Source organism: Schistocerca cancellata, chromosome 5, assembly GCF_023864275.1.
Source record: "Schistocerca cancellata isolate TAMUIC-IGC-003103 chromosome 5, iqSchCanc2.1, whole genome shotgun sequence".
NCBI lineage: Eukaryota > Metazoa > Arthropoda > Insecta > Orthoptera > Acrididae > Schistocerca > Schistocerca cancellata.
In genome coordinates this window covers 735,258,543-735,272,678 of record NC_064630.1, presented here as the reverse complement: position 1 = coordinate 735,272,678, position 14,136 = coordinate 735,258,543, and the positions used below count along the sequence as shown (strand labels likewise).

The 14,136-nt window shown below is 41.6% G+C and overlaps 1 protein-coding gene across 1 annotated transcript in view; it reads left to right on the top strand.

Annotated features, from left to right (window-relative positions):
• LOC126188267 (cold shock domain-containing protein E1) overlaps positions 1-13,820 on the top strand; it is an 81,839-nt gene extending 68,019 nt beyond the window's left edge. Inside the window, exon 14 of the mRNA XM_049929837.1 lies at positions 11,501-13,820. Coding sequence (XP_049785794.1) covers positions 11,501-11,678 — 178 coding nt within the window. The 3' untranslated portion in view covers positions 11,679-13,820. The remainder of the gene's footprint in view (positions 1-11,500) is intronic.
• Positions 13,821-14,136: the final 316 nt, after the last annotated feature.

Sequence of the window (14,136 nt, the reverse complement as noted above, 5' to 3'; positions counted from 1 at the left end):
AGCTACAGTTGTTATCTGTTGCACTGTATTGGCAGCTTGATTGGCAAGTAGCTCCTGTACCATGTTTAGCCGTGTAGCTATCTGCTGCGTCTGAAACTGAAACATCTGTGTTAGTCGTGTTGCATCTATCGCTCGCAGCTGAGCACCTGAACAGAGGGTGGGAGAGATTTGTTGCTCATTTTGGAATAGGCAAATACAATAAACAGACAATGCAATCAAGAAAAATAAACTCACAAGCAAAGAAAATTTCCGCCATGCCCACCTGAAAACATTGAATAAAAAAAAAGAACACTGTAGGAGACACTGTTAAAACTTGTAAACCCACTCCTGCAAAGAAAAGACAAGGTAGAATTAAGGCATCCACAAAACACCAAAGCCCACGACAAAAGAAAATTTGTGGCAGCCAGGCGCTGGGTTCTTCTTATACCTCGTTGCCAAATATTGTGTTTCCCTGCTCATCAGATATGAGGTGTCCAGGAATCCTACTTACTCGGATTGCTAGACAAGCAAATCAAACAAATCGTTTTGTTACAATAGGAAAAGGACAATAATACACAGATGTATCACAAGCAAAGGGTGACTTACAAAGAAGCAATTTTCTTCAGTATAAACAATCACAAGTCTGTGCTACATAGGGTGTAAAAGCGAAGTAACGAGTGTAGATGCTTCTATCCAAGTTGCTAGTTTTGAAGCTGCTATTCAACTGGGCCGCGACCAGTCAGACACCGCACTTATGTGCTCTTCACAAAGGGGCTGCTGCTGCTGTTGTCGCATTGTCATCCCAGAGGGAGGTCCGGTCAACGTGCGATTGGCTGACATCTTCCCACAGCCATCTCTTCTCTATCATTCTCAACTGACATGCCAGCGCTTGACTTTATGCTGTAACATTTAGATAAGAGGCGTATCCTTAATATTGAAACTGATAGAGGACTGGAAAGAGGGAATAAAATGTTAAGCGTAGAATTGAAGAGGAAAAAAGGAAAATAAAAGAACTACTGTATTTCATTCTTGCCATAGGGACTCTGATGTTACTTGAATACATTAAAGAAAGAATTATCCATTTCAAGATATTGCAATAGGTTTCCATCCTGTTACTTTTATTGAAAGCTGCATTACACTTCAAACTTGAGTCTCTGTAAATTAAAGGTTGTAACATTCTCTACCAATTGTTCAATTCCTTGAACATAGAAATTCACTCCTTGATCAAGTAGGCATTCGAGAACTTTTGTGTAAACGTTCTCATTGTTGAAAAATTTCCCTCCTGTCCCCCTTCAGTGATTTTCAGTTTGTGGAAATCACATAGTACATAGTTTCCCGATCAGCTCAACCACATTTTTACAACCTTGTTCAAATTGTTGGCACCTCTTCCATGACTGGACGCAGCATTGCATTTGGTCACTGTATAGCCAGAATTTCATGGTGAATCTGTGTGCAATTTAGAAATTTTTTCCACATGAATTGTATTGTCCCCTGTACTTCAACTTTAGAGGACATTTCCAGTTGTTGCACCATTTCCGTCACAAACTGTTGTACGTTTGTTATCCATACCACAGCAGAACTCTCTCTGCAAGAAACCTGGAACATGTACTCTCTTTTGACTGTGTCACTCTTTTTGCACAATGCTCTTATCGTGGGACGATATCTGTAGCTTACTTGCTGAAGTCTCTGTGGTGCTAGAGACCATGTTGCCTGAAACAGTAACTACATAATTATTTTCAGTTTTTTATTACCCGGGTATGGCTGTATTTCACATGACCATTAACCGTAGGGTTTTAATATAAATAGCATTTAAAATTTTCATCTTCAGATATTCCATTGTCACAAGTTGTGACCAAGATACCAGTAGATTAGGTGCCGAAGGCAATGGAAAAATACTGCCACTTAGTTGTAGGTATTCATAACAGTTTTTCATATTGGAACTAATATTACTGCCTTATTGCAGAGGACATTAATTAAGTCACTTGCACTTGCAACCAAAATATAACTCCAGAATAAAAGTAAAACAGAACAGTAAATGATATTTTGTGACTGTATCAGTCAGGACCTATTAACTCATATCAGGTTGACGTACAGTAGCTGAAATTGACTTTAGGAACTATAATACTAATTCGCGATGATAGAATACTGTTGATTTTGCTTTATCTGCAGAACTGTTTGCACAAGTTCTTTGTAATATTGTACACTACTTTATCAGTGTCAGCTTGTTGGATTATATTTGCAGTAGACATTATGGGTTATAATATATTCATTGAACAAAGTTAAAAAATAAAAAAAAATTCTGCATAACTACTAAACTCAAGTCTCGGACCTCCTCTACAATTTTTACCCCCCTCCCCTTTCCTTCCATTACCAAATTGGCTATTCCCAGGAAGCATCTTATCAACTATCACTTCTTTTAGTCAAGTTGTGCCATAAATTTCTTTCCTCCCCATCTAATGTGTAGCAGTCTTGTATTGCTCCACATTTCAAAAGCTTCTATTCCTTCATGCCAGGACTGTTTATCATCCATGTTTCACTTCCATTTCTATAAAAAGCTACACACCAGACAAATATTTTAAGAAACAACTTATAAAAACTTCAATTTATATGCAGTGTTAACCAATTTCTCTTTTCTAGAGACACTTTTAATGCTATTGGCAGTTTTTATTTTGTATTTTCTCTACTTCCACCATCATCAGAATTTTGCTACCCACATAAGCAAAACTAATAAATTTCTTTCAGTGTCGCATATCCCAAGCTCAGCATCACCTGATTATTTCAGCTACATTCCATTACCCTTCTTTTACCTTTGTAGTTGTTTATATTGTAACCCCTTTTCAAGAGGCTTTTTTCCATGTCCATAGACTGTTATTACTGCAGTCTGGTTTCAGTGTAAGCTGTGAATCTACAAATGTACATTTGTTTTTCTTAAGCCTATTTTCAAAGATAAGCCTCTGGTCTGAACTGAATTGACTCAAGTTTTCCTACACTTTCCTAGAACGCAAACAATCTTTTCTGAAGTCAGCCTCTACCAGTTTTTTCATACTTATATAAATATTTTTGTCAGTATTTTGTAAACATGACATATTAAATTGATGGTTCAGTTAAGTGCTTGCTGTCTTCAGAACAGCGGCAGTGGCTGTTTCATCGTTTTTCAAGTCTGAGCGTTTTTCATCTGTCTTGTGTATATTGCCAACAATTATCCTCAGTTATTCTTTCGGTAAAAGTTGCCGAACGTAAACGTTGTAGTAGGTCTGTGGATACTTCTTTCAGTGGAAATTTTCATCACTATTCTCACCCAAGAACATAAAACTAGGATCTTCTCTTTGTTTATTATTTTTGATGTGGTACATTAATTTTAGGTAGGGTATTTGTGACGGCATAACCTAGATAGCTTTTTTCACACCTAAAACTTCCCTATTTGTGCAAAACCACTTAATTATAAACTTATGAGACAGAATTGGCCAGAGTTATCGCCAGATGAATCGTCAGTACTGCTGTTTGATTTATGTATACACTGTATCCTAGCTTTCAGAACAGATGTGTCCCTCTTATCCTGGGGCCTGAATGACCTACCATTCCTTTCTAACCTTCCCCAATCCACCCTGTTCTCATTTCCCAGGAAGGAACTATTAGTTCCGAAAGATAGGATAGGGTATGTGCTTCATATATTTCTGTAAGAAGTACTGACAGTTCACCTAAAGGTATTTACGTCTATAATTTTATAGTTTTCTCAAAAGAATTTTTCTTTTGTTACAATAAAATAATTAACTGCCTTCACAAAATACTGATTACTACTTTCTTGGTGGATGTGACTTTACTTCACATGTATCATCGGAAAAAGATTCAAATAAAATGGTATTTAATTAATGTGAAATGACGACAGTTATGGGCCCTCAATTGGACACTGCAAAAGTGCAGGATTTTCAGACAGTGTCAAAATGCCTTTTCTGGGGCGCAGTCATTTGAGAGTTCTACATGCAGCACTTGTTTTGGGATCCACCTGCCAGAACTGTCAGGGACACACATACTGTAATTATTGGAGTAGTGTTAAGCACTCAGTATACCTCAATATAAAAACTTCATAATCCGTACTACATGTTGTGAACTTTAAATACCGGTGACACAATCTTCAATGAGTATACAGTTTTGGAATTCCTCCAGGGGGCTCACCACTCGTTGGCAGGTTCGTGCTTGGCTACCATGGGGCCCCAGCCTTTACAGCATTTTTTCCCTTCTGTGCTGCATGTCTAACCTCTTGCTATTCTTTTTCCCTTCACTTGGGGACCATGTCCAGAATGTTATTGGGAATGTTCTGCATTGTCTGTCGCTGACATAAGAACAGTCTTACCTTTTGTTTTTCATTCTCTTTTCCTTTCTTTGTTTCCCTTCTCCTTTCTTTCCTTCGGCATTTGAGGTTCCTCTTTTTCTTCTTTCTCCCTGTGCGCTCCTGGAGACCGGCCCATGCGTCTTACACATAACAGGTGACTGGGTAATACATAAATCCCAGCCCTGGGTCGACAGGTAGAGTTTGGACGTACATCCTGGTACAGGCCAGGCCGAGGGAGGGATGATTGCCTGAGCTGCAACCTTGCCAAATTGCCAATTGGTCCCTCTGTCAGGTGTTTGGGAGGTGTCATCTGAGATGTGAACAATCACCTAAGGCAGGTGTGCCCCCTTGTGAAGGGAGCCCGCAGTGAAGTGTGCCATCAGAGACACTGGCAATCATGGAGATTTCCTCGCGATGAGTCAATCATCTTCACAGTCAACGTCTACAAAACGTAAATGTAATGGGGCTAATGATTCAAAGACCCTTCCCGTTGCACCACAGTTCTTCATAGTCTCACGTGCTGAAGACAGTCAGTCCTTCGCCATGGTAAATCCGTTTTTTATTCAGAAAGGTGTTGATGCAATTGTCGGCCCTGTGAAATACTGCCCTCGTTTACTGAATGGACTTCCCTTTTGGAGACTGCTTCTGATTCACAGACACAACAACTGCATGCTGCCTCGCTTCTCCATGGCTACCCTGTTAGTGTCGAGGCCCATAGAACTTTGAGTTCTTCCCGTGGTGTAATTTACACCAGGCTCCTCGATGGTCTGACCGAGGCCGAAATCCAATGTCATCTCTCTGATCAGGGTGTCATTGCCGTCCATCATGTAAAGATGGTAGATTCCTCCTTAGTGCGCACCCCAACTTTTTTCTCTCCTTTATAGAGTGCAGGGTGTATACGGCCCGGGACATCCGGGAGATCCGGGAAAAACCCGGGAATTTTTTCATCCGGGACAAATCCGGGAAAAACCCGGGAATTTTTTAGAATTCCGGGATTTTTCATTGTTTTAGATTTCAGTTAATTTTGTAGGTTTGACGTGTAAGATCAGATACGCTGACAAAGAACTTTAGTCCACTACTGCTGAATAATACTGCAGCAATGAAACATAAATCAGAGAATAACACCAAAATAAAAGTTTAGTTGGATAGAAAATGGGTAATTTACACAATGCACAGACCAGTTTGCCGACACCGAAAAGTGTCAAAGGCTTTAGGTCGAAGATTATGCAGTACGTCCGTAACAACTAACGTGCATTCGATGTGCGTGACGTCACAATTGTTTAAATTTCTAACAGATCACCAGAAAATATTACGAATAGTGGCTTGAGATGCGTTACTTTCAAAGTAAATTTCCATGCAAGATGATTTATGTTAAGTGTGAGAATGTGCAGTGAATTTCTTAAATCACAGGGCGTTATAACTCTCATTCAAAACGTAACACTTTGCGGATCAGCCATTTGAAAACTGTCGGGCCCAGAAGATAAGTCATTTATGCCACTATTTAAAATTTTACCGGTAGATTTGTATTTGATATGACTTAACATGTAACACACGCTAAAAAAAGACCGAGCTTGAGGTTAGTTTTCATATTTAATGTTGTTCTTTCATAGTTAAAAAATTATGCAATCGATGCCAAAAAGTGTAATTGACCTTCAAAAAAAATGTGCATAATGTGTTACTGAGCAATGTCACAAGTCTCTTCATGCCAGAACACTTCGACCTTTCTACGCAACTGATAATCATTTTGGCACGATTTTAATTGCCAAATTAGAGACTGTTAGTAGGCCTACGGACTTCCTATCATTGTAGGACTAATAACAGTGGATGCCAATAGACGATGCAATTCTCGTTCGTACATACACATCTGATTACGAGTTAACCGGTGTAGAAACGCACTTAACTCAGTTGAGCGAGCTCGGCGTAACTTCGTAACGTACGCGCCGCGGCCTGTCTTTCTCGTAGGCCTCGAGGCCTCGTGCTCTGAATAACTGCCGTCATCCGCTAGCGAGGTCACGTGACATGAGCTACGACTGGCTGACAAAAGTGCATCGCTCAACGCAATCTCTATTTTAGAGTTTCGGAAGCTACCGTGCTGCAATTTTTGGAATTTGTGTAAATACTTTCGCAATACGAAAATAATTGTCTCGCATCAAACAACTTTCCAAACGCATTGTTTTTCCAGGATTTCGTTTCCTAAAGTGGTGGGACGTCCTCCGCCGGTATAAGACCTTTACGATTCAAAGGACTGATACGTTTTATAGCTCCGAGGGAAAGTATACTGTTACTTAACCCGGATGTATTTTCACCCGCTTTATACGCAATTTCATCCGGGAGAAATTGTGTTTTTAACCGGGAAATCCGGGAAAAATCCGGGAATTTTTTTTTTCTTGTCCACGTAGACACCCTGAGAGTGGTGCTTCTGTCCAAGATCAAAGCAGGCTATGAAATTATCACAGTCCGGCCGTACATTCCAAACCCGATGCGCCGCTACCAGTGTCATCGTTTCAACCCGTACTAGAACATCTTGTTGTTACCCAGCCAAATGTGTAGCCTGTGGTAGGGATGTGCATGAGGGCAATTGTCCGCCTCCTTCTCCCCGCTGTATCAACTGCAATGGCGGCCATGCCGCCGCCTCTTGGGATTGTCCCACGTATCTTGATGAGTGGGCTATCCAAGAGATCTGGGTAAAGGAAAAAGTGCATTACCCAGTAGGTCATAAGTTACTGGCTAGTCGCAAACCCTGCATTCCCCCGTCTGGCACCTGTACTTCTGTTCTTGTTAACCCACGCTCCATGGAGGACATGGCCACACAGATGTGTGACCTACAATTCAGCTCTGAGGTCGTGAAATCTCCCAGTGTTGAGGTAGCTTCGCCATCCCCCCATCCAGCTGTGCAACAAGCCGTCAAACTCTTGCCTCAAGGATTGAAGCCACCAGCTGTAGAAGCGGTAGGCCAGATAGGACAGAAGGAGTAATCCCATGAAGACTTCATCCTTCCCTCCAGCCAAACAACACCCAAGTCTTCCTCTAACCGGAAAGGCTCGAAGAAATCCACCAAAGGCAAACGGTCTTCTCCTTCGCCAACTCGAAGATCCTCCGCCACGATACCTTAGCCCGGCCAGCGACCATGTCACCGATGTGCACTGCCAACCATTTTTCAGCATTGGACTCCACAGACCAACAGCACAAGCAAACCAATGCTTCTGTGGACCCCATGGAGCAGGATCCTCCTGCTTCTGTGCCCTGTAGTAGCAACACTTCACAGGCTGTCACTCGGGAGCTGCCGAGGTGACACCCCTACATGTCTTCCTCATCATGACTTCTCCAATGGTCGTTCGCAGCCTTCGGTCTCACAAAGAGGATTTACGGCTGCTTTTAGCATTGGAGCGTCCCCTTGTACTCTGCCTTCAGGAAACGAAATTGTGCCCTCATGACTGCTTTGAGCTTTCACATTTCCTACCGATTCGTTTTGACCTTCCCTCTGAGGTGCATTCCATCTCATTGGGGCGTCGTGCTGCTCATACGGGGTGACATTCAAAGTCAACTCATCACCCTGACTACCCACCTTCAAGCTGTCGCAATTCGCCTTTTCCTGCCCCACCTGACTTTTTCCCTCTGTACCATTTATGTCCTTCCGTCATTCAATGTCACCAGGGAAGACTTCGCTCCTCCCTGGCGACCTTTGAAGAACAAGATTTCCCCAGTTGTGATGACCAGATGGAATATCTCACAAACGTTATCCTTACTGCTGCAGAACTTTCATTCCTCACACTTCCTCTTTACCACATCGTGTCCCAGTCCCTTGGTGGACTGAGGCATGCCATGATGCAATTCACACACAGAAAACGTGCTCTCAACCTGGATCATGCTCTCAGTTCATCCAGATCCTCCGCCCCAGGGCCAGATGTCATCCACATTCAGATGTTGCAGCACCTTTCTCTTGTGCGCAAGCACTTTCTGCTTAACACATACAACCGCATTTGGGCAGAGGGCACATTTCCTGGTCGCTGGCGTGAAGCCATAGTCATACCCATACCTAAGCCCGGAAAGGACAAAAAACTTCCTTCTAGGTACCAACCCATCTCTCTTACACACAGAAAACGTGCTCTCAACCTGGATCATGCTCTCAGTTCATCCAGATCCTCCGCCCCAGGGCCAGATGTCATCCACATTCAGATGTTGCAGCACCTTTCTCTTGTGCGCAAGCACTTTCTGCTTAACACATACAACCGCATTTGGGCAGAGGGCACATTTCCTGGTCGCTGGCGTGAAGCCATAGTCATACCCATACCTAAGCCCGGAAAGGACAAAAACCTTCCTTCTAGGTACCAACCCATCTCTCTTACACACAGAAAACGTGCTCTCAACCTGGATCATGCTCTCAGTTCATCCAGATCCTCCGCCCCAGGGCCAGATGTCATCCACATTCAGATGTTGCAGCACCTTTCTCTTGCGCGCAAGCACTTTCTGCTTAACACATACAACCGCATTTGGGCAGAGGGCACATTTCCTGGTCGCTGGCGTGAAGCCATAGTCATACCCATACCTAAGCCCGGAAAGGACAAAAACCTTCCTTCTAGGTACCAACCCATCTCTCTTACCAGCTGCGTTTGCAAGGTGATGGATCGTATGGTACATGCCTGGCTGTGGTATGGTGACTCAAGTCTCCCAATTTACCGACAAATTTACAGTGTGAATTTCGAATGCGGCATTCTATAGTTGACCATCTCGTTACTTTGTCCACCCATGTCATGAATTGTCCAGACTGTGGCCATGTTTTTCAATTTGGAGATCTGTGACACCTGCTACAGAATTGGTATCCTGTGTAATCTTTACGCATGGAGCTTCCGTGGCCGCCTGCCCTGTTGTTTTCGAGGTGCGTGTGGGTTCTGCCTTGTCGGACATCTTTAGCCAGGAAAACGGCGTTCGTCCTGAGTGTCGCCCTCTTTGCTATCGCCATTAACCCTATAATGGTCTGCCTCTAGTCAGACGTCTCTGGCTCCCATTTTGTTGACAATTTTGCTATCTATTGCAGTTCTCCATGGACCTGTCTCACTGAGAGGCATCTTCAGTCACGTCTTGATCATCTTTACTCCTGGAGCATCGACAGTGGCTTTCACTTTTCCATTGACAAAACCGTCTCTGTGAGTTTTTGGCAACGCAATTGATTTCTCCCACTGTCTTGTCTTTACATCTGGAGCCCATGGGCCTTCCGTTCATTGAAACTACGAAATTCCTGGGGCTCATGCTCGATAGGAGACTCTTGGTTCTCTCATATGCCTTACCTGGCAGCCCACTTTACGCGCCTCTTACGCCATCTCAACACTATCCACCATTGTGGGATCTGTTTGGCCACGGATGCCTTTTACACTAGCCCAGTTGAGAGTCTGTATGCTGGAGCTGCTGAACTACCACTGTTCTACCGCTGTGACTTTCTTTTCAGCAGGTATGCATGCTGTTTGTCTGACATGCATGGCCACCCATCCTATGCCTCCTTCTTTCATGATTCCGTTGATCGTCAGTATGGGGTGCTTCTCTTTACTCTGTTAGGTCCTGGAGTCCACTTTCAGCACTTGCTATGGTGGCTTATCTTCATACTATCTGCACCTTTCCCGGTGGGTGTGAACCCTTCACCACCTTGGCTTTGTGAAGCGACTCATGTTAATCTTGGCCTTCATTCGCTTACTAAGAACACTACTCCAGCCTCGGTCTAACGCCTTCAGTTTCACGATCTTCTCGATAGTAGCTTTGTATAAACTTATGGCTCTCGGACTGACCATGGGGTTGGGTGTGCCTTCGTCAATGGCACCTATATGTTTCGATATTGGTTTCCGGCATACTGCTCATTATTTACAGCTGAGCTCTTTGTCCTGTATCAGGCCACGGAGTACATCCAGCAACACAGCCTTTTTGATTCTGTCCTGTGCCCAGACTCACTCAGCACCCTTCAAAGTCTATGTACGCTGTACACTGCCCATCCCTTAGTGCAGACCGAGCGAGGTGGCGCAGTGGTTAGTCACTGGACTCGCATTCGGGAGGACGATGGTTCAATCCCGCGTCCGGCCATCCTGATTTATTTTTTCCGTGATTTCCCTAAACCATTCCAGGCAAATGTCGGGATGGTTCCTCTGAAAGGGCACGGCCGACTTCCTTCCCTAATCCGATGAGACCGATGACCACGCTGTCTGGTCTCCTTCCCCAACCAACCTTAGTGCAGTGGGTCCAAGAAAACTATCACTTGGCTCACTCTTGGTGGAGCCAGTGTGATGTTTGTGGGTTTCTGGTCATATCGGACTGCCACGAAATGAGGCTGCTGTCATGGCTGCAGTCCTTGTACCTCAGCTCGCGAGTTCCTATATTCCCTCTGATGATCTCTGTGTTGCTGTCTGTCAGGAGGTAGTGTCCCTTCGGTATCGCCAATGGTCCTTGCTTCACGGGAATAAGCTCCAGCTTATTAAGCCTCTCCCCATGACTTGGACGACCTCCTCTCGGCCTTCTCGCTGGGAGGAGGTCATTTCAAGTAGGCTGTGTATTGGGCACTGCCTTCTTAGCCATCGTGGTGCTAACCCACCACTTTGGACCTCCGTTTCTGTATGGTGTCTTTTTTAAGCCCTTTTTCCACGTGCCTGTTTTTAGCTGTCTTCCATTATATCAATTGAGACTGATGTATAGCCATTTTTTAACTCCTCCCTGTCTTTGTGTTCCATAGTTTTGATTTGGGCGCGTATTACCCCAGTTGTGTTTTGCGCCCTAAAGCAAAACAAAACAAACAAACAGTCTTGGCATGGCATAAAATATTTCCCCATATAAATGATGATCATAAGTGGATTGTGTTAACAGCAATGTATGTCATCCTGTATAGCACTTCTTAAATAGAAGCATGTATTCTGTGAAACTGTAACTTTCTACTAATAAAAATAGATTACTACTCGCAACCTAGATGCAGCCTCCTCTATGTAGCTAGTAGCAGTGTTCTAATAATATTGTTATTCCATTCCAGATTTCCCATTATTCTAACTTTTGCAATAGGATTTTAAGATTGACACAGTTACATCTGATAAGTTGAAAATCACGTTTGGTGATATTTTATCATTTATTTGCTGAACACCATATGAATGTTATTTTCCCCAAATAACCATGTTGTTCAGTGACAAAACAAATTTTTATTAAAATAATTATTCTTATTTTCAGTGACGCTCCTAAACAAGAACGGCCAGAGAGGCTTATTAGCCGATTGAGAACTATTTCACTTGATGATTCTGGACCAAAATTGACGGTGGTCAGACAGCCACGAGGACCTGATGGAACGAGGGGCTTTGATGTTGATATACGCCAACCACGTTTACCTGGAGCTCCTGTTTCTGAATAATGTTTGTGCAGGCAACTTCTACTCAGACAGCAGTCCTTGAATAAGAACTTAGAGATCCCAGAAAATAAAATCTCTGTATAACTATTACTGATTAGCACACTTAGTTCAATTTTGCTTTAACACATTGAAGCATCCATACTATACTCGTACTATATGCTTACATCAAACTTCACAAGATGAGAGGTGTTCTTTAAAATGATTTGAAGCTGTAATTAAATATATGCTCTTCCAAAACAAATATGAAATCATGCAAAATACTGCCACCCATGTCAAGTAAAAAAAAAAGGCAGTCAGTAATCCAGATTTTTAATTTAATGCTTGCAGCTGAAATGTTACAAATAAACTGGTCTCTTCTTATACCATGAAGATACAGGTTAAAGTCCTGTTAGACCTCTTATTTTATGGCATAGTAAAATTGTGTGTTATTCACTGAAGTCAGCTGTGAACATTTGGACCACTGAAGGAATGGTAGCCACAACTACAGCTTCATTCTCTCAAGATTTCTCCACAAGTTCCATCTGCAAGCAGTAGTTTCCCGAGTTAACTATCCTGCTTGTTTTAATGGTACAATTTAGAGACACAAGTAAATATTGACACTGTTACTTTCCATCACAACTACTGATAGCTGATGGCAAGACTTGGTCTGTTACATTGTCCATGTAAATATGGAGTGGCAGTATAGTTGTAAAAGATACTAGCATTAAAAAATTACAAGACTCCCTTGAATATGCTGGGGAACATAACTTCTGTATTTAATATTCAGTCTTATCTCCCTAGAAGTTTTAGAATAATACATATTTGGTGATTCCTGTTTAATTGTCTAAATTGTTTGGCACAATTTAGACAGCAGTGTTAAGAGTTTACTTCTGCCACTAATAAATACGAAGTTAACTGTCCAAGATTTGTCTTACATTCAGTACCCACAACAACTGTGTTGTTCATGTAAACTGGATTATGTTGCCCTTTACTTCCAATCTCTGGGGTTTCCTGTTCTGCCTCTGTATTTCAGTAAACAATTTTATACCTCCCTATTTAATGGCGAGCAAGTTAGGAAAACATCATTTTGTACTGTTTTGACATATTTTTCATTAAAGACTGAAAAACAGATCTATGTGTGCCTAAGTTAAGAATGTTGGTTTGTGCAAAGAGGAGGTTAGGAAAAAACAGATTTTTCTTTGTAGATGCTTCAGTGGTTTACATTAACTAAGAATTATTTAAATGCATATTACAAAGTCTTAAAAAATGTAAAATGAAAACTTTCTACTTCTTCTGTGATACAATGAGTCTGTGAATGAATATTCAGGAAGGAGGCAATCTTGTATTACAAATAAACAATGTGTACTGCTGGATGCTGTTTAATAGAATAGAGCTGGAAGATGTTTGATAGAGTAGGCATTGCTTTCATGCTCATCCATCCGTAGTAAACCTGGAGTGCATAATAGTTTTAAGTAGCTGTAACCAATATTCATTTAATATTTGTAAACAATTTTAATGTGATTTGTACATTCTCCTGTACTTCTGAGTGGATGTATGGATGTGTTTGTTGCAGTTTATGAACAATTAATAATATCTTGTATATGAAGGGTATTAGTCTGAAACTACATGATATAGTACCAAAGAAATACAGTTGTCTAAGAAGAGTTGAGATCTTTTTATATCTGCTACAGGACAACTCCCTTAAATTTTGTAAAGACTCAAATCTGTTATCCTAAGTCTGAGATATTGTGCTAAATTGTCTTTTGCATGCAGACAGTTGTCTTGTTTTCTTCTCATTTTTTTCCTTTTTTTGTATGTCTGTGAATCAGTCGGCATAAATCAATATTATTGCTTTTTATGAACTACCAACTTTTGCATGATTGTATGAGGAGGAAAGATTCAGAGCTTGAAAATATATATTTTAAAATGAGAAACAAGTTTTCATTGCTTGAATTATTGTCAGCTGTGGTGTGCTGCTGCATTCTGTAATATGTTTCACTCACTGTTCTTTGGTAATGGAGATGTAACATATTTTAAATTGCTCCAGGTTGCTGTGGGTACTGTTCAGCAGAATTTGACTATACATGTGATGTTTATTTTTATTATATTGTATTAAGTTTCCAGTTACAAGGAAATGTAAAAAAAAAATACAAAAATCGGTTGAACGAGGATGCAGACAACAAGGTTCTACTGAAATTTGTGTATGCCTGCTCTCCTATCCCTGAATGTAACATCCATGCCTAATGGGATTGCAGTTATATGCGGGCTTACATTGAAACTACAGTTGGAACATTGTTTTGTTCTGAATATTAGACCTGAATTTGCATCTCCTGAACAGAAAAGCTTCTGAAACTAGAGTAATATATTTCTGAAGTAAGATTCTTAAGGGATTCAGTGTACTCACTTTGTATAACATACGTGAAGACTCAGAAACATAACTTCAACAACATATGACTTTTGTGTTAGCTTGTTTCTTTACAGG